Raw genomic sequence first — 24,152 nt, 5'->3', positions numbered from 1 at the left:
GTGGTGATGTAATCCAAATACAACATTATTAAAACCTGTCTGGCATTTAAAATGTTTTAATGCCGGCGTTGATTCGACAGTGAGGTGCTTTTGGGAGCTGTCATGTGTGTGGTCCTGTTGAATTACACGCTATTTAAAGGATTTAAAAAAACTGCCACCTCATATTTCATGAAGGAATGTACAGTAGTGCCATCCAAAACAACAACGACAACAACAATAACGTGGAGCACACAAAAGTCCACAGTAAGTCCCGGGCCGAGATTTTCCTTCAGAGTCCAAATGTTCATCCATCAACAGCGACAGCCAAGCAGAAAGCGATAGCCTCACTATCACAGCCAAAGCAAATAAATCGGCTGATTGCGCTCCTCTGAAAGCTGCCTTCAGGGGAGTTAGGAACATTTTTCCCTCTGGTTACCATCCAGCTCATACATACAAGATGAAATGATTAACCCATAGGGTTAATTTTATAGTGTTTGTCAAATGTCCCGTTAAAAATGACAGTGACTAATTTCAGGGATAAAATCATATCATTTTTAAAATAATTTATAACGAGACAAAAGTCTTTATTATGATTGGTTTTAATGTACTGCTCGTTTGGTAGAGCATCGTTTTAGCTGGGATATCTCATGGGAAAATGTGAGCTTCATACTCAATGTGTTATATATCTCGGGTTTAGGGCTATATCTAGTCCAAAACAAATTTCCAGATATTCAAACAGCAGTACTTTTTTAAAAATGTATTCTAGACTTCCAAGGGCTCTAACACTACATGTGTCACACTGATGACAGGAGCTATCATACAGAGTTCCACCTGCCCATCAGTAACATTCACAGCATTCACACACCCTTGACACAGCTACAACCTCGGGCTGTGATTCATTCCCCCACTTCTTTAAATCTCTCTTTAGATCTCCTTAAAACGGGGCAGTCATTCACTGGCCTCTGGTAGGGAACAGAGGCCTCGGACTTGGAGGTGTTGGGAAAAGCCGCGGTGCATGAAGGCTCAGTAATGGCCGAGGCCTGATGAAGCCCAATGAACCGTCTGCATAGATCAGAGCAGCAATTCGGAGCTCCTCCACCTGGTTATATCCTGAGGTCCACTCCCCGAAGATCACAAATGGAACCAGTGAGTACAGACTTAAATGTGCTTGACCTGATTATTCACAGAGATCTCAGTGTGGCCTTTTCAGGACCAAGCTCCAATGAACCTGCTAGTCGGTCCATGGCCAGAAGAGAATGCGCACCGCTCCCCCCGAGACCCCTTGTACAGGCCTACATACACATACACATACATATACATATACATAGCTATTGGACGAGTATGGTTGTGTTATTGTGTGTTAGGGCAAATCTGTCCCAGTATGGTTTGGATCTACCAGGCCAAGAAGTTATTTGGACACATCCCTCAGTTTGGTTCCCGCGGCCCAACCTGGTCCCCCTGTCTATCCCTGGAGGGTGCGGCTCGCTCAGGGTTTAAATGAACACAATAGTCCCAACAATTGCATGCAGTCCTCCAACTGCTGTCATTACACAAGCAATACAATACAATTATACTGTTCATTTGTAATATTTTCCCTAAATCTTTATTTTATTTCATTTACAATAAATGAACCTACATGTTTTAAGTGTATGGATGTGTTACTTATGTAAACGAGTGTTCTTAATAAAAGCCTACAGCCATTGTGTAAAGTTCGCAGAGGAGCAGTTGGTGTTGTACACTTTCTCCCGCGCGCACAAAGACACTGGCTAGAGAGAGAGAGAGGGGGAGGGGGGGGGGAGAGAGAGAGAGAGAGAGAGAGAGAGAGAGAGGGAGAGCGAGAGGGAGGGAGGGAGGGAGAGATGCGGTATACGGATGGCCAGTACAGAGGGGCTGTGAGGGGCTGTGAGGGGCTTCCAAGTCGGGTTACAACTCATCTAATAACTTCCGTAGCGTTTTGGATGTGTTTCCCCAGTTTTCGGTGTGCAGTGTCGGGTGCAGGGAGCCGGGTTCCTGGATTCGTGGATGGATGAAACGACGTGTGGGAAGGGGGGGTGGGGGGGGACATCGTGAAGTGGAGGTGGCGTTGAACAGGTGAAGCACGGAGGCAAATCCGATACTGTGGACACGCGCAACTCCTCTGTGTGTTTTGGAGGCTGCGTTCAGTGGCGGATGGGATAAACGTCTGCTCTGTTCTTTGGGTTCAGATAACGCCATTAGTTCAGTTCAAGTTGCGCGCAGCAGGATCTGGACTTTATGGATGCTTCAGCAGCTCTTCCACACCTCTCGGTAACACAACTGCAATTGTTACACGAGTATATGGGCGGACTCACTTCTGTGCAACAGTCGTTCATGTGAAACGTCCACACAAGATGAAGGAAAAATGCAAAAACGCGGCAAAGACGCGCCGGGAGAAGGAGAACGGGGAGTTTTACGAGCTGGCCAAGATGCTGCCTCTGCCGGCGGCCATCACCTCCCAGCTGGACAAGGCCTCCATCATCCGATTGACCAGCAGCTACCTCAAGATGAGGGCAGTCTTCCCCGACGGTAGGGACAGCCCGAGATCTGTTAGTGGGACATTTTGGAATAGCAGATACACAAGACTGAAATGGAAAATAGGAACGAACATTTTATTGTTGTTATATTTTAATGATTTATAATTGGAGAGAAAATCCATCTCTGTATTGAAAGCCACGTTCACATTTGTATCTTTTCAAATCATATGGACATACGAAAAGTAGCTCTTACTTTGTGCTCTTTATTGAAGCTTTAATTACAATTGAACAATATTTAGCGAATATATGACTGAATCTATTTAAACAGGAAGAAAACATAGCTGTCCCGTTAAGGTCTTATTGTATTAGAGGAATACGGGATTTTTTGTAAGAACAATAAACTGTTGTATAAACAGCCATATAATATAGTTTTTAATGACGTTTTCAATATTAAATTGATAGATTTTAAGTAATACGACCTCATTTTAACGTGTTTATAAGGAAAATAATTCTAATGTTTATATTTAAAAGTGAGACAAACACACACTAGCAGCATTTCTATAATACATTTCAAATAAACCAGGCGGCGGTATTTTCACACCTAAATGTTGTAAATCATAATTTATATTACCGCTTTATACAAACGTAACGGCTCATTTATTTAAATAAACTATAAAGTGGAAATAAAAATAGACTTGGTCAATGTTCCCAAATATTCCCATTAAAGGTGTCTTCTTTCATAGTGAGATTTATTTATTGGTATTAATTATCATTTGGCCGATAATGTTATCCTCGCAGTAAAAAGAACAAGAAAGTGAGAGTTAGCTCCTTCGCTGCATCATGATCTCCGCGGGCTGTTAAACCAATTTCGTTAATTAGGGTGTCATCCAAGTGTTAAGGATGTTTTAGCACTCCGATTAAACCCCGATGTCTCTCTTAAACACCTCACTCATTCATCAAGTTGAATTATTTCTTTAAGGCCGCATGCAGCGACGCCGCGCGGGTTAGAGGGCAGGCAAACAGAGGCCTTCCTCTCTGTCATCACTCATAAAGTCAGATTGAACACACGGCCTCTGTGGCCGGGCCACCCGTTCAGAGGCCAGCGAAGCCGCCGTCGCCACCTCTTTGTCCGGGAGGCAGTGAACGCCTCAGCGGCAACAGGCCCGCTGCCGCGCGCGCCCCGTGAGACGCGCGCGTAAAGCCGACTGTGCGTTTAACCAAATCCAGAACGTCTTGAATCCATCTGTGCGGGATTACAGTTGTTGCATCTGTAATCCCGATAATTATCCGCAATGCGGGGAGCGGAGGACGTCCGTGAGAGCCGCTTTGAGTCCTCTACAGGCGGGGACGATGGAAGAGAAGGACAGACGGGACAGGGTCGGACCCGATGATGTTACAGTGGCATTATGAAGTGGAGAAGGACGTGGAAATGTTACTTTGATATTTTGGATACTTCTAAAAGCACTGGCGTCTTGCTGTTGTGAGATACGAGGCTCTTTTACTGGGCTAATAAACATTTATATTCACTTTGTATGACAAATAACAACCAAACAAGCGGGCCTAGAAATAATATATGATTAATTTATTTTATAGTTTTAAGATTTAGGCTTTTTTATTTCTCTTATACCGTTACGTGCAGGTTGTTTCGGGAAGAAGGGAATCTCGGGAATCTAATTAATTCACAAAATATGAGGGACAATTAAACTTTCATTTTTGGAGGTCACGTGAAGCTTCTGATACTCAGATTAGGATTCCGGTTCGGGACATAATTATTCACTCGTGTGTAAAGAAAAAACCATTTATCAATATAATAAACAACTGTAAAGGAGACCTCATTATTCATTTAAAAAATATTTTGATTATCAGAAGAGTTAATTTAATACTAAAGGAAAATCGATAATTGTATGTCCTATTTCTGCACATCTTCTTAGCAAAAATAGAACAACTTATATAATTGTCAAAGATTTAAAGATAAGTATTATCTCAAACACAATTTTCATACACTGGTGCTTTATTTCAGATTTAAACCATTTGCATTAAACATGTGTTATTGCAATTTAAAATATTGATCAGCTTATACTTTTTTGGATCTGAACCCTGTACAACTTCACACTAATCTGGTTTGATAAGAAGTTGTTTCTGTAGCTTTCAGCTATACTTTGACTTCTGTAACATTGTTATGAAGCATGTTACAGTTTTAAAATAGAAAATAGTCAGCTCCTTCTCTCTTTGTAACTTACATATTTTTACATCATTTTACATTCAGTATTTTCCCAAACCCCGTCATTGCTCTTCCAGTGAAAAGTTGGAATGTTAAATGTTAATGTTAAAAGCAGAATGAAATACATGCAAAAGTCTCTGTCCTGCAGGCTATTTTTTATTCAGATGTATGCAAATATGTATTTGTTTAGCTTAAATAAATGACTTAATAATCTGCTAATATTCCATTATTTGATATGTTATTAGTTGAAAAATATACACATTTTCCTGTCATATTTGTTTCTGTAATGTGTTCCTTTGGCTCATCGGGACATTTGGGACGATTTGGGTCGGCTTCCACCCGGTAAAAACAAATCTTTTTTAACACTGACAAGTGGGGACGTAGCACCACGAGGACTCAAAAACATTGCTGACGGTTGCATTGTAAAAAGCACGACGACACACAGCTGCCTCTGAAAGGCAGCCGGAAATATGGGAAAAAAGAGATTCAATTTGAAATGGACTTAACATTTTAGTCTTTCTTCTTAATCAGGTGATAACTTTGTTAGCTGTTTCCACTCATGACTTCATGCAAATGTATTGCCACTTCTTGTCTGATATACAAGGCACCATCATTATGAGAGTAGGATCTTAAGGAGCAGGACTGGAGGGAGCGGAGGTGGACGGGTTAAAATAAACACTGGACTTTTTAACAGCAGACCAGTGTCAGACCCGTGATTATGTCCCAAAGTTAGGTCAGGGACATAGTGAGTTATGTTGTTTACATTTGAATGACTTATGTCTGGTCCAAACATGATGTTTCTTCAGCCTAACTACTTGTGTTTTTTTCTGAAAACCCAAGAAAGGCAAACCAGCGTTGAACATACTGCCACCAAAGTGGAGGGTGATCAGAAAGTGACACCAAGGGGTCTGCACAGCGTCCTAGTGTGGAAGGTGGAAATTTGAACATGTTGTATTTTTTACCTCAGGACCAAGTGGAAAAGTTCTATTGGCGTGTTTGAAAGAGAACGTCTCAGTTCTGTGTCCCAGAGCCAAGATCGTGCCCTTCTCCCAGTCTAGAGGCAGCAGTAAGGATAAGGATGCAAATAGGGATATATGAAGTTGGCTGCTTAACAAAATTCCTAAAATGGTAACTTTTTGCTTTAAATGATGACTTACTTCCTTACTTAAATACAACACAATTGCGAAACCCGTTCAGTGAACAAAACAAAAGGGGTTCTTGGGGTTATTCTTGTGAATGGACAATTTAAAAACTATTGGAGCATTCATTGAAATACTGTGAGAGAACATATTTTACATTCAGGTCATGATGGCCAAACTATATATACTAAATATCATTATATATATATTATGATATTTAGTGTATATATATATAGCTGGACCTGATCCTCTGATTGGAGGACACCTGTACTCTCCACTCACCCACAGTGTGACATTATATCATGAGCCAAAGTGTTGGACGAAGTTATTGATGGAGCAAGAAGAAATGTGAATGGTTTACCAACGTTAGTAGAACTCCTGAAGGGGATATAAGCTCGTGGGCCAGATGTCACGTGCAGTGCTCAAAAGCATTAATTAACTGCAACATTTAGACCAAAAGTCTAACGTCACTTCACCTATTTTCACATTTCCATCGGCAAAAGTTGTGGATGGTACCGCTCTATTCTTGGTACCAGCTCGGTCAAGTTTCGAAGCTAGCTGAGCCAATACTAGAAGGTGAAGTGAACACAGTGCCCACCATTGATTGGTCAGAGAGAATAGTTGCCGTAGCAGGACATGGGTCATGTCCATTTATAAATAGCAGAGCTATGATTAATAGCGACCTCAAGTGTTATTCACACAACCTGGAGTCACAGCATACAACAGATACGGTATAAACATTGCTCGGGTTTTGCTCCTTTTGAAATGATTCCGCAAGTGTCCCTTTGAAGATCATTTCACTGCACTTTCATGCACCTTTGCTACATCTGCAGTGGGCACAGCTTAAGGATTCGTCCCCTGGGCATCACCATTGTCAACACGATACAACATTTGGTTTCAATACAAAAGCTGCAATTGTACCTTCACCTCACAAAGCAGATGCATAACCAGGTGACATACAGGGCAGGAGAGGCTGTACATTGGCCGTTTAAGTCCCTGACTTCATTCTGTGCGGCACAGAACAAGTTAAATGTACTTACACACTCACAGCAAGGGACCGCGGGGGGGGCATGAACAGGGTTCTGAATGGGATTCTGTTATCGTGTCGTAAGTATCGGGTATTGGGATTTTATGGCAGGTATTGCATCAATTGCATATTTGTGGTATTGTGACAACCACACTGTGCATGGCCCCCCGGCCCTCAGCACAGTCCCAATTTTCTACTTGGTGGAGTTTGACACAACTGCTCTAGTCTACTCAACACCTGCTCGCAGACAAAGCCGCTTTGGAACCGAAACGTCACCCTTTATAGGTGCAACTGAAAAACTCAGGGAGAAAAGATGTCCGGAGGAAGGTGCATCAAAATATTTAAAAATCAGTGACTTATGGGAAACCACTGACTGGGGACATAGCTTACTGTTTTGCTATGCACCTTCAACACCCCCCCCCCCCCCCTACACACACACACACACATACTTATACGTATAACCATCTGAGAGTAAAGCATAATCATCTAGCAAACTATCCTTGGACTGTCACACTAGCCAGTATAATTTTATTCCATGTGATCATCCAGGCAAATTGGTCAAAAGAAACATATACACCATGTAATTTCTTTGTAATCATCCAAAATAATGTTAAATGTCTGGGTGCTGACTGGTCGGTATGTGCGATGCATTGAGTGCACTATGGGCTGCTCCGACAGTAACTCCCAGGACCCAGTCCGCCCCTACTTCAATGCATATATGTATATTTTAGGTGTGTACACATAAATAGCAATAAGATAAATACTACAGGCTCAAAAAGCCTGGTCAGGATATTTAGATGCGGTACAATCAATAACTGCAAATCAGTAAATGAGTAGAGTGATGAGGTTTTGTTACACATCATGCCCCTGAGGTCTTATGTTAACACCCTAACATACTTGTTATTGATGACAGACACCAGCAGCAAAAAGAAGTGGAATTAAACTAAAATATGTGTCGTTTGGGCTGTTTCCAGAGGACTCAAAGAACACACTTTCTGTTTTGCTTGTTGAGTGATTCTCCTCAAAAGGAAGGCCATCTCTTGGTACAGCAAATATACAATTTCTCCTAATAAAAATAAGATCTGACAAATTGTTTCCCAAATCTGTAGATTAAGTTTTAAGTGTGCACAAGATGACGTCATCAGCTCGGCCAGAATGTGTCATTGCCTGAATCTTAGGGTTGTGGAAAGCAGCCTATCTAAGGACAAATGTCAATTTTATTGATTGTATTATGTCCCCAACACTTTGAAATAAGCTGTCTCTCTCTGTAGGTCTGGGTGATGGATGGGGTCGGTCAACAAGGCTCAGTCCTCTGGACAGCATGGCTAAAGAACTGGGCTCCCACCTTTTACAAGTCAGTAAAGAAACAACAAACTGCGTTCTTCCACATTCTCCTGCAGTCATAAATGATATCTCTGGGAGCTGTTTTCTGCAGTGCTACCTCAAATGTTGCCTTGCCATGCTACGCTATAGTGGGGATCCGCCAGCTGAATCTGCCTTTACACCAAATTATCAAGGCAACACTTTTAACTGTGCTCGGCGTCTTTATTATTTCTCCATAAACATAACAGTCAAATACTGTGTTTGCAATTAGCTACAGTATTTAACGGTACACTTTAATAAAGCATGGATAGGCATTTGTGATTTAGGTTTTTTGGTATGCATTTAAATAAATATATATTATCAGGAAATGTTGCAGGCTCGTGAATCCACTTTTACACTCTATAACATCCTGCAACACAAAACTCTTTTCAAATCACATGATTTGCTTGTCCTGCCATTTTGTTTTTTTTTTATTTGAATTCTGATTATAACATGCAAAATATATATTGAAAAAGAGAGGGATTCTTACATGTTCATTTTGATGTATAATTATAAAGGTATTTCACAGGTGATGATTGTTATATGGCTCATTGCCGCATATTCTTCAACGTTCCTAGAAAGGAGAAGTCATTATCTGCTCTTGGCAGTTCCTGCATTTACTTTAAAACTCTTCAGTCCAGGATAGTAAGAAGTTCCCTCTAAATAAAAAGGGATCCACAAGCTGTTATTGCCCTGCGTCAAAAGGGTATAATGACCCTGGGTGTATACATTTTACTAACTATAACTAGGACTGTATTTTAATCATTCCGGTATCAATGACCTGACAAGGCTAATACTTTAAGCTCAATACAAACATTTTCAGGAATATGTTTGTAGGATTTTATTATTAGTGTTCTTCTTATTATTAGTATCAACAAAAATGACTACTTAATTAAGTCATTTTTCTTAATTAAAGATTTTCTTTAAAATAACTCACAATTTGATGCCATGTTACTTTTATAACAGCATCACAGACTGGATGGTAAAAGGCTGTTAGTAAGTGTAATGCGCAGCAGGCTGCCTGATGCCCTCGTACCCACATATTCATCATAGAGCTTAGGGATGCATTGAAGCCAACCTTTGCACATTTAATAACATTAAATTGTTGTTTTTCCAAATCCTAATTTGAAACTCATGAAATGTGCTTGCACACATGTTATGACCTCACAGGCTGCTGGTTTAAATTATTTATTCTTTTTCTTATTCCAATTCAAGCAATGAATGAAATACATGAGTATAAATAGAGAGAGAATACACATTAAATGTCAGTACTTCTCAGGTCAATAGTTTAAATCAGTGAAGGTTCAGAATTTTATTTTTTCATTCAACATTTTTAAACCAATTGTCTCTGCAAAATAATATGTTCTTTGTTGCCATGCATTAAAAACAGAAAGAAGCATGTTCACTGGAGTTAGGAGCATTCATTCGATAACTGAACATAAAACATAATACATTTGGACAAAATACCAATGACGGGCTGATGGATATTGTGTTTTGTTTTTAAAAAATATTTCTCTAAAGAAACGTAAACCATCAAAGAAATTTAATAAAAATTTGTGTAAATAGTAAGAAAATGTCTTCACTATACTGCTAATGCATAATGACTGAAGAACAAATATGGAGGTCCGGCTGAGAATAATGGCACCATGGGAAAATGAATTAGCACAGGTCAAAAAATGTTTATCATTACTAATGTTTGAAATGACTTTAAAAAGTACTGTGTTATCGCCCTGTCAGACTCTGGATGGCTTTGTGTTTGTCGTTGCCTCTGATGGCAAAATCATGTACATTTCTGAAACGGCATCAGTCCACCTCGGCCTGTCCCAGGTGAGTGAATGGTCTTATCGCCCCTTCATGGCTCTGCATTCGAAACATTTCTGTGATTTGTCTCGATTGGTGGTGTCATCTTGTTGGAAATGTGCGCGCTGCAGGTGGAGCTGACAGGAAACAGCATATTTGAGTACATCCACCCATCAGACCACGATGAGATGACAGCAGTGCTGGGTCTTTGTCAGCCCCAACACCAGCACTTCTCCCTCGGTACCTAAGGAGCCTCTGCGGGCACATGTCATAGAGATAAGCCTTAATGTAAATGTATCTCAACAGCATAAGGAAGCAGTATTCACAACAGGCAAAACACTGTTAACTTACCATGTGGCTAAACCAGTACATTTGTACTAGTTGTCTTAATTAAGTGTAATGCACATCTCCACAGTGGCAAGTCCAGTCAGAATGACATGTCGTAGGCTGCTTTCATATTGTAAATTCTTTCTTTTTAATTCTTGTGAGCCTGGATAAATGCTTGCATAACCCATTGTTCGACTTTATAAACAATTTTACTGGACTAGAAAACCTGTATCTTTAAAATGTGTGTTGTATATACAGATAACTTAAAAAGGATACTGGTGGGTTTGCCATGGTGCTGGAGAAGACTGTCTGGCTGATAGCTCGACCTCAGACAGCTTGTCAGAAGCAGCTTTGTACAGCCTTTCATATGGACTTCTGGCCTGGGTTGCAGGCTTGCATGATTTTCTAGCTTTCTTCCGACAATTATTCCTGCCAAATGACTACATGTGTTAGATGTACATCTAATAAATGAACATCTCTTTATTTATTCACTGAATTTTGGATCATCTTAAGAGTAAAAAGGGTTACAGGTGACTACAACACTTAACGGTATTTTAACGTAAAACAGAAAATAACATGAGGGTAATGTCTTTGTATCGTGTGTTTTGTGTGACAGAGTATGAAATAGAGCGCTCCTTCTTCTTGAGGATGAAATGTGTTCTGGCTAAACGAAACGCAGGACTCACATGCGGGGGATATAAGGTAGGTGCTGACACAGGCTGGTACAAACACACACACCCAGACACACACAGGCCCAATGAGGTCATTTTTGGTAACTTGGGGGTCTGGAAGTAATTTCATTTCACAAAGTGATACTCAAACAAGTCAATGGTCGTTAGGTAGTTACACATTTTGGATATCTGGATTCAGCTGCCCCTCAAAAAGACTCAAGCCGCTGTCGGATCTTTGTCCAATGGCTTCAATGAATGGAGGCTCTCGTAATCATTGCAAGCACACGTGTGAGGTACAAGACTAGAAAGACAGAGACTGCAGTTCTTAGGTAGTGTGAAGTGAATGCATGATGGGTGCAAAAATATCTGCCTCATGGTTTCAAATTAGCATAAATGTGGCTAATGGCACTAGAATAAGAATAGCAAAGTACTGGCTGTATTCAAACGTATCATTTATATTGTCAAAGAAAAGGAGATTAGACAACAGGGGAACAAGGGGCTCCTGCTGTCCACAGCCAGCCTGAGCACTGCAGCGCTCCAACGCATGTGTAGCATGGCCCATATGTCATATGCCGTAAAGACGTAAACCTCAAAACCTCAGATCATAGCAAACACATTACTATTTTGATTCAGAAGACCGGATTGAGTTTGCTGTGATGATGCCAAAGTTACACTTCAAATGAGTTCAAATGAAAACGTATATTATCATTATTGTGACGGTAGTTGGATAATTTGGTAGTAGCTACAGCAGCAGTGCAGGAAACACCAAGGAAACATACTTCCCATCCAGCTCTCCTGTCGAGCATCTGCTTTGGTTTACAAACCATGATCTTGTGTTTGGTACACATCTTTCTGTCACTGTGAATTCACTGTGTAACTGTTTGTGGCTTCTTAGGTCATCCATTGCAGCGGTTACCTGAAAGTGCGGCAGTACATGATGGACATGGCGCTGTATGAATCCAGTTATCAGACTGTGGGTCTAGTGGCAGTGGGTCACTCCCTGCCCCCCAGTGGTATCACCGAGATCAAACTCCACAGCAACATGTTCATGTTCAGAGCCAGCCTGGACTTAAAACTCATTTTCTTGGACACAAGGTAGGGCAGAAGATCTACTAAACGTAGATAGAATGATGAAAGCATGTTTTCTGTGTGAGGATAAAAATGTATTCAATTTAAAAATAAATAATTACAGATAACACGTTATGTGAATATGTACATTATATATATTGGCTGAGTAGACTAGTATTGTGATTTACTTGAGCACAATCATGTGAAAATCAGCAACCTGATGGTTAGCTTGTGTCCTCTCTCCTGGGTGCTGGAGCCAGGGTGGCAGAGCTGACAGGCTATGAGCCCCAGGACCTGATAGAGAAGACTCTCTACCACCACGTCCATACCTGTGACGTTTTCCATCTACGCTATGCTCATCATTTATGTGAGTCCTGCAGATCCTTAGTAAGCTCTTTGGCGCAACGGTAAATAGAAGTTAGGGACACATCTAGGATGATGAAGGGAACAACGTAATGGCTCAGAAAAACAGCAAGCTTCAATCCCATATGATGACTCAAAGGTCATTCAAAAAACAGTCAAAACTTGGTAGGCGATCAGAACAGAACAACTGTATCCAAAAGAGGGTCGGCAGAGAAGCATCAATCCATGGATCAGGAAGGAGGAATCAAGCAAGCAGAACAACGATTATAATATGTTGCAGGTGCATGGTGAGTTGATGGGTATGGCAGGAAAAGGGTAAACTGTAGGGCAGCAGGCAGCGGCTGGGTCTGAAATGGGGGGAGAGTTAGTGTAGCAGGGTTAACCGAGCACGCAGCAGAAGGAATGACGCGAGCTCTTTATGTCTGGCTGGAGGGGGAGATGGAAGGTCAGCCATATCCTCAGAGAGCATGGAAGGCAGAAGGAAACTGCTGCTTTGATGACCTTGGAGATGGGGAAAAGTGCCACAACCACAAAGTCAACTTCCTGGACTTCACTCCGAGTAAGTGAGTCCTGCAGGGATAACAAGACATCCTGTACCAGGAGGTCAAAGGGAGAAGGAATGCTGGGTCTGTAGCTGCTCTCTGAGCCGCGGTTTCGAGGTATGAAGAAGAGTAGGAAGGGTTTGAATCCAGATGCAGCAACAGGAACCAATGAACACACTAACTAAGGGATGCATGGGGATCCATTTCTACATCAAGGAAGAGCTAAATTTGATCAGCACTGGAAGGAGGTTAGTCCAGTAGCACAGCTGGGATGAGAGTTATGGGTGCACCACAACCAGGTGTCCGGCCTGGAAAGAGGAGTTGAGTGGGAGGAGATGCCGTGCAGAACCATCTCCATCTTCTGGTTCTTGCATTTGATCTGGCTGCTGGCCTGGGGGTGGAAAGAGGAGGACAGGCTCATGGTGGGGGTCAAATTTATTCCAGAAGTAATGAAGTGACAAGTGGGAGAAAATATATCTGAGGACTGTAATTATGAAACTCATAGTGTAACATATTTAATCTTACTGTTTGCCCGAAGGGAATTTGGGGAAGGGATCAAAGTGAGAAGATTTGGAAACTGATCTTGCTCAATTGAGGCTCACCAGAAGTACTTCCTTAGGAGAGTTGGCATGGGTCTGACACAGCATGGCAGGCCAGAAAAGTGACCCAATCGCAGATCCAGGGGGCGACTGGGAGATGGTTGGGACAGACAATGGGAGCGGACAGCACAGCGTTTTATCCTATCTGCTTGTGACCAGGTGATGGCACTGACAGAACAAGAAATAACTTTTACACTGGAACCAGTTAAAGACGACATCATTTTTTCTGGGAATCTGGTTGGATGAAGAAGAAGTAGAAGTTGATGATGGCGAAGAGAGGAGTCATTACGCTGCTGAACTTAGTTAGTTGTTGCTACTGCTGCTGTAGAGCTGCACGGCATGGCCAAAAATCCATCACGGTATATGACGGTATGGCTTTTTCAAGTAAACACATTCATTCATTGAACCTCCAGCAACCCGATCACCTGTTAGAGAGTTATAACCAGGACTCAATCTCAACACACATGAGACAAGTAGCTTCAACCGCTGGGCCCCTCCTTGACGTGTAAAAAGAAATTCTGCCGCCTGCCGAAGAGCAACGTCAGTTGTTAGGGCGTCACACCGGTCTTATATCGGTCTTAATCTTATACCGAGACACCGTTTGAACCGGTTCAAACAGGAACTAGAACCGAGATATCCACATGGACCAGTCCAAGACTGCCTTGCAGGTGGATGGGAGTTCTAGTTCTCAGAGTGGTCATTTGTTGGGTTTTGATCAGTTCCCAGGCCTTAGGGAGAGTCCCACATCTGACCTTCATATAAGTCATGATACAAATATTGAGAATCCGCTGATATGGTCGGGATTATATTGGAATAGTCTAATGAAGGAAATGGGTGGAGTAAGAAGGTGGGTGGAGTGAGTAGCTGGAAATGAATGATGATGCATGTTGCAAGTAAAACCGAGGAGGCAACATACTTAAAATGATCTGACTGAAGTCATGACAGAAGAACTCAACTTGCAAGGTGTCTTAAGAGAATATTGCAAATATTTGGGAAGTTCTGAGGACAGCTGAGGAAATAGAATAAGAAACAGGTGGTGCTATTATATCATGGTTTATCTTTAAAACACATTCATTTCATTGTGGTCTTCTAAACCAACTGTAACGGATGCTTTTGAAAATGAATTTGTTCAGAGCTTATACTTGTACTTATATACTGCCACCAAGTTCCAAAAAAAGCACAGTTACAGTTAGTTGAGAAATGTTTCTTTTGATTCTTTTGAATGATGATTTCATTATGCTGGTTATAAAAGGAGGCCCTTCCTCTGTACGTCTTTGATCCTGATCGATGTGTTCCCTGTAGTACTGGTGAAGGGCCAGGTCACCACTAAGTACTACCGCATGTTATCAAAGCATGGAGGCTGGGTTTGGGTGCAGAGCTACGCCACCATTGTCCACAACAGCCGCTCCTCCAGACCTCACTGTATTGTCAGTGTGAACTACGTCCTCACGTGAGTAAGCCGCCTTCCCCCATGTTGCACCCCTGTTATTCTCATGTAAGACCTCCAGTTAAACCAGTGCCTGTCTGTTTGCACACAGAGACGTTGAGTACAAGGAGCTTCAGTTATCTGATGACCAGAGTCGAGCCACGAAGCCGGGTCTCAGTCTCTCTTCGGTTCAGGACCACCGCAAACAACTGAAAACCAAAGCAGTTAAGATGAAGACCAAACTTAGAGCAGCTCACTATCCCGAGGTGGGCTTTCCACTTGGCTCACTGAGTAAACAAAAGGTGATTGTTTTAATTTGAAAGAACAGGAGTAATGGAACTCTTTGTTCCATTAGCTTCCAGTGCTTCTGTTTTTTGGTAATCATCTCTATGTGGTTTCATCTGTGTTCACGGAAAGCAGCCCGCTGCCAGCCTCCTCAAGCAGGGCCGCTTAAACTGCTCCCCACAGAGGGGGCTGTGGAAGGAGAGATCTGAGTACCCGCTGACCTCCTGCAGCGAAAGGAGCTCCAGTTTGAGTCCGGATGCCAGCCAGCTGTCCTGCAGCCCAACATACAACCTGACGCTGCACTACCCCTACAGTCACCGGCACCTCGATGCTCAGGGCCAGCTCCCCGGCTCAGCCCTGCCCCCCCAGCTGGCTCCGCAGATCATCGGCTCCCTGCACAGCAGAGGGTCTGTTGGGTGGAACATCAGCTGCTCCGCAGCCCCAAATAAGTACTCAGGTACTACGTTCTTTGTAACACAGTTCACACACAGCATTTAGGCCTCATTCAAAAGTAACTGGACATTCTGTACATGCTCCTCCTGCTGCCCAGCCTCTCTCTCGGCAGGTTTCATTTTAGCCTCTGAATATCGTTTTCTTCATCAGGCCCAGAGCTTTCCGCTGAGCGCAGGCACCCCGATGAGATCTACCATGATTGTTCCAGCCCCACAAACCCACATTCTACCAGCAGCCTGAAGGAAGAACCCTACGAACACTACACGCTTTTCCGCGGTGAGCTGTCTGGGGCTTTTCCACACCCCCGCCCTCAAAGCGGCAGCGACGTAAAGCGTCTGGGCCAGGAGCTCCGACATAACGCAAGAGGTGCCGAGGGACCTCCAGGTGACCGGGGCCTCGCCTGCCCTTTGATCAGCGGCCTGGTGCCGGCCAGAGCTGAGCAGGGCGGCCCGCTGCACGGTGCTCAGGTGGCCCTGGAGCAGAGCAGGCGGCGGTGCATGATGGAGGCTCCCTGCAGCCACCCGGCCGCCGCGTATCCACAAGCCGCCAGCAGCCTGCAGCGGCACGGAGCTGCTGCGGAGCTGCAGCCCAGGTCTGCTGAGGAGGACAGGAGGATGTTGATCGGGATGGGAGTCGGGGTTGGACTTCCAACGCAAAACCCATACGTGTCTTTGAACTTCCACAAGGTCCTGGGGAAACCCGGTTCCATTAAAGCCCCCGCTTTTACCACACTGAGCCATGTAACAGACGGCCACAGTTACCACGGCAACAGATGTAACAGCCAGAGCCCCAGCTCCGACTCGTCAGCCGAGAGCCACAGAGAGATGCCGCATTACATCGGCACGTCCGTCATTATCACCAATGACAGGTGACTCAGGGCCTAAAGACTGCCCGGGGTCTCTTCTCTTCACTTCACTATTGTTTTACTTAAAATAGGACATTAGAGCTGTAGAATACACTATAAGCAAAACAGCTTTTGCAGGAATTTTAATTAGCTTTTACTATTTGTATTATTATTATTATTAAACCCAAACTGAGGGCCTGAACATTATATATAATTTCAACTTGATTCAGTTGTCAAAGAATCTTTTAATTGACACATTTTATTTCTGTATCTACACATTAAATTTAAACATAATTCACTAACAACCCATCTTTATTTAAGTTTGACTTTGAAGTTTGGGATGGAATGGATTTTTCACATGCCAAGCACACATCAATAAAATCTTAAAATCTTGATACATTTCTTAAAATGAAGGACCCACGTCATTGTTTGGTAAACCACAGCTAAGAGATGTGAATCTCCCACTAGAACCAGTGTAGTACAACTATGTGTACATGATGCAGCCTCCTCTGCAGCAGCTCATGAAATGAAAATCAAATTGTATTTAACCGACAAAAGGATCCATTCAGGCAGAGTTTTGTCTTTACTTGCACTATTAATTCCCTGTTATATATTTATTGCATATCTTGAATTACGTCAGCCATTCCCACTCTCTAAATAGGGTGCAATAGAATGGGGGGGTGTTTGGCTTGATGTTAGCTAGCATTCCCCAGAGGCTGAAACACTCAACCCTGTCCCAGAGAAGTTAGCGCTTTGATATTGGAATTGGTATCACAAAAAATGTCTGCCGACAATAAAATAAAGTTTGTTTTAATGAAAAACGATGGCTTATTGCAGTTTGGGTTTTATTTCCATAGTTCTGGTCACGGGTTATGATGGAATTAATTTACTAAATGATTTTACCATCAAGGCTATTTGATCAAAAGTCATTTCACAGTAATGGTTATATTTTGGTTAAATAGTTCGTATGCAGATGAATCCGTCCAACAATTCCTTGCGGGGGCAATATTTCAATAGTCACGTATGATTCGGCCGTTCACCAGAAATAACGATCATGACCGAGAAGCGCTGATAATATGAGTAAGTGATGGCTACGAGCAGCTTATCCACTTCCTGTCGGCGTTGCTCTGCACAGCATTGTGCATCAACAACAATCACAAATCCAGTGTTCTTAAAATATACTTCTTGTCACTGTGATCACCCTACAAAGTCAAAACCTGCTTAAAATGTGTTCCTAATATGGGTATAGTTTATGATATGAATATAAATGATATAATCCCATGGTTTTAGGTCAAATACACCTTGTCTGGAAGGTTCAGCAGCAGGTTTGACTATTTGGACAAAAAATACATTCTTTAAAAAAATGTCACTATTCTCTATAAGTGTGAAGCAAATAACTATAATCTCTTTAAAACTGGACTCATTTGCACAAGCAAGACTCATTTGTGTAATTTGAGCAGCCGGTGCTTGGTATGAAAAGACTCAGTGCAGAACATCCTGTGAACTGTGATGGCTTCCACATTGGCATGTTGCGTTTGACATACAGGGGTCGGGGGGGGGGGGAACACGGCTGAGCTAGTACTGAAGCACAGGGCTGCGTCCAGCTGCAGCTGCAGCGGTTCGCATGTGTGCTTTGACATTTTCACTTAATCTGGGGGGGGAAGCGTCAGTATAGAGGGGAGGGGGGGGGGGGGATTGTGGGGTTATCCAGAAGGCCCAGGTGCTGAAGACAAATGAACTGTCATCAAGTAGCTTTGGGAGAAACATCAGGGCAACAATCCTTCTCTGTCTCACACGCACACGCACACACACTGTGGGAGCCCGGTCTTCCGAGAGGAGCCTGGGGCTCCAGGTGGGAATAAGAGTTCAGCCGAGACCCCAGGATTGCAGTGAAGTCAAACGGAAATTTTATTTATTATAACCTGAGGGGAAGAGGGGAGGGGGCCATAAGCAAACTCAAAACGCCGGGTTCACCGGGATCGCCGGAGGCATCGGTCAGCTCAGCTGGACTCGTCCTGGAGTGAGAAGGGCAGAGAGATTAGTGTCGTCTCACCCTCCCTTTTACAGGCTCTTGATTGAGGTTCTGATTCAGAACACCTGGGAGGTGCACTTAGGGCCACCTGCTATAGTACCGCCCATCCACTACCACGCCTCTTGGTGGCCGTTGCCTGGCTACCCCAAGCCATGTGGGGCGCTGCTCGCCAGCTGGGCCACCACATACCCCCCCCCCTCCGCTCCGAACTACGGAGGGGAGCGGCAGTCCACAGGCAGTCGTCCCTTCTTGACAGGGCATCGGCGTTCCCATGTAGCCTTCCCGCTCTGTGCTCCACTGTGAACTTAAAGTCCTGTAGGTGCAAAAACCAACGGGTTATTCTGGCATTCTTGTCTTTGTTGAAGGCCATCCACTTTAGGGGGGCGTGGTCTGTGACCAATGTGAACTCTCGGCCTAGTAAGTGGTACCTTAGTTTACCTATCGCCCATTTAACTGCTAGGCACTCCTTTTCAATAGTTGCATAATTCTTCTCATGGGGAAGTAGTTTGCGGCTAACAAAGGTGATGGGGTATTCACTTCCATCATGTACTTGGGACAGGACTGCCCCTTGGCCTACCTCTGATGCATCGGTCTGTAGTACGAACCTCTTGCCAAAGTCAGGGGTGTGTAGTACGGTTTCCCCACAGAGGGCTGTCTTCAAGGCATTGAAGGCCAACTGGGCCTGTTCCGTCCACTTTACCCCGTTGGGTGCGTTTTTGCCTGTCAGTTCATGCAAGGGGGCGGCTACCGAAGCAAAGTTAGGGATGAACTGTCTGTAATACCCAACTAGCCCTAGAAATGTTCTCACCTGTCGTTTTGTCTGGGGTTGGGGCCAGGTTGTTATGGCCTCCACCTTCTTTACTTGGGGCTTCACATTTCCTCGGCCGACAGTGTACCCAAGGTAATTCGCCTCCTCCAAGGCGAGGGAGCACTTTGCAGGGTTGGCTGTCAGTCCCGCCTCTCGCAAGGCCTGGAGGACTGCGGCTAGGTGCTGTAGATGCTTCTCCCATGACGTGCTATGGATGACGATGTCGTCGAGGTATGCCGCGGCGTATTCGTGATGGGGCCGCAGTATCTTATCCATTAGCCTCTGAAACGTTGCCGGAGCTCCATGAAGGCCAAATGGGAGCACTTTATAGTGGAAGGCGCCGTCTGGTGTTGAGAAGGCAGTCTTCTCCATGGCCTGGGGGGTGAGCGGTACCTGCCAGTACCCTTTCGTTAAGTCTAGCGTGGAGATGAACCGGGCCGGTCCTAGTCTCTCGACCAGCTCATCTACCCGGGGCATAGGGTAGGTGTCAAACAGAGAAATTTCATTTAATTTTCTGTAGTCATTGCAGAACCTAATGCTTCCGTCCGGCTTTCCAACCAGGACTATAGGACTGGACCAGGCACTGTGTGACTCCTCCACCACCCCAAGGTCAAGCATTTTCCTCACCTCGTCCCTGATGGCCTCCCGTCTGGCCTCGGGGATTCTGTATGGTCGTAGTCTTACGGTCTTTCCCGGCTCTGTTCTGATGTCGTGGGAGATGGCTGTTGTTCGACCTGGGATCTCAGAGAAGACATCTGCGTTCCGGCCAACCAGTTCTCGGAGGTCTTGACCTTGTCTGGATGACAGCTGATCGCCCATTTTCACCGGCGGGAGAACCTGGGGAATCAGGTTAGCTGCCAGGACATTAGTGGGGACCGGAAGGGGCTGATGCCATGGCTTTAGCAAGTTCACATGGTACAATTGTTGGGTTTTCCTACGGCCTGTCTGACGTACCTGGTAGTTTACGGGTCCCACCTGTTCCATTATCTCGTAAGGCCCTTGCCACTTGGCCAAAAACTTGCAATCATTCGTTGGGAGTAAAACCATTACCTTGTCTCCTGGTTTAAACTCTCTCACCTGGGCTCCCCTGTTGTATACCTGGGCCTGCTGTGCTTGGGCTTGCCGCATGTGCTCCCGAACCAGGGGCCAGACTTGGGTCATTCGGTGGTGCATCTGTTCCACATGCTCCACAATACTGCGCTGGGTGGACGGCTGCTGCTCCCAGGCCTCCTTGGCCACATCCAGCAATCCCCGGGGTCTCCGACCGTACAGAAGCTCAAACGGTGAAAATCCTGTTGAACCCTGGGGTACTTCTCGGATAGCAAACAGAATATAAGGCAGCAGTTGGTCCCAGTTTTTACCATCTACGTCGACTACCTTGCGCAGCATGTGCTTTAGGGTTTTGTTGAATCGTTCTACCAGGCCATCAGTCTGTGGGTGGTAGATAGAGGTTCTGATTTTTCTCACCTTAAGTCTTTGGCACAGACAGCTCATCACCTTGGACATAAAGCAGGAGCCTTGGTCAGTCAGGATTCCCTCCGGCAGGCCTACTCTACTGAAGAGTAGGAACATCTCCCGGGCAACCACCTTCCCTGTAGCGGACCGTAGAGGAATTGCCTCCGGGTACCGGGTCGCGTAATCCAGCATAACCAAGATATAGCGGTGGCCACGGCCGGACTTTGGTAGGGGCCCCACTATGTCCATGCCAATCCTACTGAAGGGGGTTTCAATAATGGGGAGGGGTATCAGGGGATTTCGGTATTCTACCTTTGGGGAGTTGAGTTGGCACTCAGCGCAATGTCGGCAGTATTCCTCGACGGCCCTCTTGATCCCCGGCCAGTAGAAACGGCTGAGAACCCGTTCATAAGTCTTCTCTCTTCCCAGGTGGGCTCCTAGTAAGTGGGAGTGGGCTAGATACAACACTTTTGACACATATTCTTTGGGGACAATCAACTGTTCAAATATATCCGCGTTCTTCTTAGTTACTCGGTATAACAGTTTGTCCCGGATCATAAAATGTGGAAATGGTACTTGACTCACCCCATCCTGTTTTTGACCCTCGATCACTTTGACGTCTCGCCAGGCTTGAGTCAGGTTGGGGTCCCGCAGCTGTGCTGAGCCGAATTGTCCTGGCCGGTGACCTTCCATTTCAGCTTCCGGAAAGTGCGAGAACACCTCGTCTGATTGCACGTCTTCCAGGGGCTCAACCTCCGCTGCCCTTTCCGGGTCTGTTGCTGTGGTGTGGGTGCAGACCACCTCACCTCCGTCGTCATCACTAGTGGCTGCTGGACTCCCATCAGGGGACACTACAGCCCAAGCGGGGCGAGTCGCGACAGTTTCTCTCTTTCCAGGTCGCTTCCTGGTTCGCCGTCTGGGGACCCTTGTCTCTGCTGGCCAGTAGCGGGGGAACAGTGGGCTGTCCCGACCGAAAAGCACTGGAACTGGCAGGCGTTCGACGACCCCAACCTGTAGAGAGAATCGTCCTTTAGGAGTGACCACTTGGATTTTGGCCGTTGGATACTTCCGTGTGTCCCCGTGGATGCAGGACACCGCCATCTCTCCCCCCCCCGCGGCACGGGCAAATTCCGGTCGGACCAGGGAGACCATACTTCCGGAGTCTAAAAGTGCCTCTGTGTCCTTCCCAGCAATCTTCACTGGGAACTTTGGGGCGCGGGCTCCCTCATGTGCCCAGCAGGTAGTGAGGTGGTGGCAGGAGAGGCCTTTGTGATCGGTGGACCCGGCTGTCGGCATTGGCTCATCCCGATCTGGACACCCTCTGGCTAGATGTCCCTCTCGGCCACAAGAGAAACATCGCGGGATTGGAGGAAGCCACTGGGTTCGTTTTACAGCCGGCCCAGTCCCTCCAAACGTCGGTCGGGGTGACGGGGAACTGACAGCTTTGCCTATCATCTCTCTCTCTGCTTTGTTTTTAGGATTGGTTAGCTTGTTATTTTCTGATCGCATCAGACCAGCCGTTACTCTGTGATTTTCCAATAAGGCCACTAATGTGTCCACCCCAAGGGGCCCCTGCTGGGCGACGTACCTCTTTGCGTCATTTGGTAGGCCTCGTATACACCGGTCAATTGCCACTCTCTCCACTATGGGTGGCCCCTCTGCTTCTTCCAGCCAGCTCCTGGTGTGACGGACTAGCCCCATCACTTGTGCCCGGACAGGGAGGGTAGGGTCGTAAATCCAGTCATGTACTCGCTGTGCTTTAGCGGGGAGGCTAAGTCCGTATTGAGCTAGGATGGCCGTCTTTACCTTATCATAATTTTCAGCCTCTGCCGCTGAAAGGTCCCGGCAGGCTTTCTGAGCTTCGCCGGTCAGGAAAGGCATGAGGTTGTTCGCCCATTCGGTTCTTGGCCATTTCTCCCTTGTTGCTGCCCTTTCAAACAATGCAATGTAGGTCTCGACATCATCATCTGGCGTGAGTTTCGTCAGCACCTCTTTTGGCTTCCGCTCTTTCGGTCTCCCTGTTGCTCTACACAGCTCTACTACCGCTGTCTGTAGATTGGCTTGCGAGGTCAGCATTGCATTCAAAATTTCTTCCATCTCTGACCTTTTGTTGCCACTCCACGGTGCATCCACTGGTAGCGATGAATCAGATTGCCCGCAATCTCCACCATATGTGGGAGCCCGGTCTTCCGAGAGGAGCAGGGCTGGACTGGTAATCGGGCATACCGGGCAAATGCCCGGTGGGCCGACGCACTTGGGGGCCGGTCGATAGGCCTATAAAAACATTTTATTTAAAAAAAAAATGGCTTTCGACCGGCCCATAAAGCAGGGACAGCGGCCCATTGGTTCATTTTCCATACTGACACTGGGCTGGCCCAATCATCTCTTTGCAGGCTCCACCCCTCCCTCTCCGTGTGTCAGTCAGATGCATTCAGTGACTCAAAGCTAGAAAGAAATGTGTGGATTAAGATGGAGAAACAAAAACCTAAGAGCAAGGGGGGTGCGGAGAAATTGCGGGCCAAAAAAAATCTAGAGGTTAATGCCGCAACATGTTAAAAAATAACCGACGTGTTTAGTGCTGTAGCTTCAGTTTCCAAAACTACTACAGAACCTGACGACATGTTGCAGAAACAGCAGGTGAACACAGCACATGGAGGAGGAGAGGTGACTAGCCACAGCGATAGCGGTGCTTGCGGCTCGCAGTAGGGTTGCCAACTCTCCCACCCCCAAATCAGGGACACTTTCGCGGGCTGACGGGGGGGTGCTAGCAGTCGGCGGCCGGGCTTGCACAACCTCACATGCTCCGCTCTGGCCACCCGCGCGCACACTGCTCTGATGCGCCACAACTTCACAACAACCGGGAGTTTTTCGCGCGTCATTGACTTAGCAGGCTGTGATTGGAAATCGGTACTGGAGCTGTCCCGGTCGGGACAAATCAAAATTGCCCATAATTCTGGATGTCCCGGGTAATACGGGACGGTTGGCAAACCTAGCTCGCAGGCAGCAGAGGAGAAGGTGCAGCAGGTGTCAGTGTGACAGTGAAGTCCAGGAGGGGCAGAGTGAGCAGGACAGTGTCATTGAAACGGTAAGCAAGCAGGTAGCTACATGAACAGGGAGGGAGTGTTAATCAGGGCGGGTGCATGAGGATAGTGTGTGTGGCTGGGCTGGGCCACAACCAAGATGATGACGATTTAACAGTTATCTCAATTAATGAATATTATAATAAGGCAACAAACATTATCGTTGTCGGTTGTTGCTT

At 45.4% G+C, this 24,152-nt stretch overlaps 1 protein-coding gene across 1 annotated transcript; it reads left to right on the top strand.

Annotated features, from left to right (window-relative positions):
- Window positions 1-2,206: 2,206 nt before the first annotated feature.
- sim2 (SIM bHLH transcription factor 2) lies at window positions 2,207-17,367 on the top strand. Its single transcript, XM_037468516.2, has 11 exons — window positions 2,207-2,523; window positions 8,130-8,212; window positions 9,958-10,047; window positions 10,152-10,260; window positions 10,964-11,049; window positions 11,914-12,113; window positions 12,347-12,453; window positions 14,893-15,040; window positions 15,129-15,318; window positions 15,437-15,758; window positions 15,905-17,367. Exons 1-11 carry the CDS (start codon window positions 2,349-2,351, stop codon window positions 16,624-16,626), a joined length of 2,232 nt encoding a protein of 743 aa, XP_037324413.2. The 5' UTR covers window positions 2,207-2,348; the 3' UTR covers window positions 16,627-17,367.
- The last annotated feature ends 6,785 nt before the right edge of the window (window positions 17,368-24,152 follow it).

Source organism: Pungitius pungitius, chromosome 16, assembly GCF_949316345.1.
Source record: "Pungitius pungitius chromosome 16, fPunPun2.1, whole genome shotgun sequence".
Taxonomy (NCBI): domain Eukaryota; kingdom Metazoa; phylum Chordata; class Actinopteri; order Perciformes; family Gasterosteidae; genus Pungitius; species Pungitius pungitius.
The sequence above is the reverse complement of the archived record's forward strand: the minus strand, read 5'-3'. Positions and strand labels throughout refer to the sequence as shown.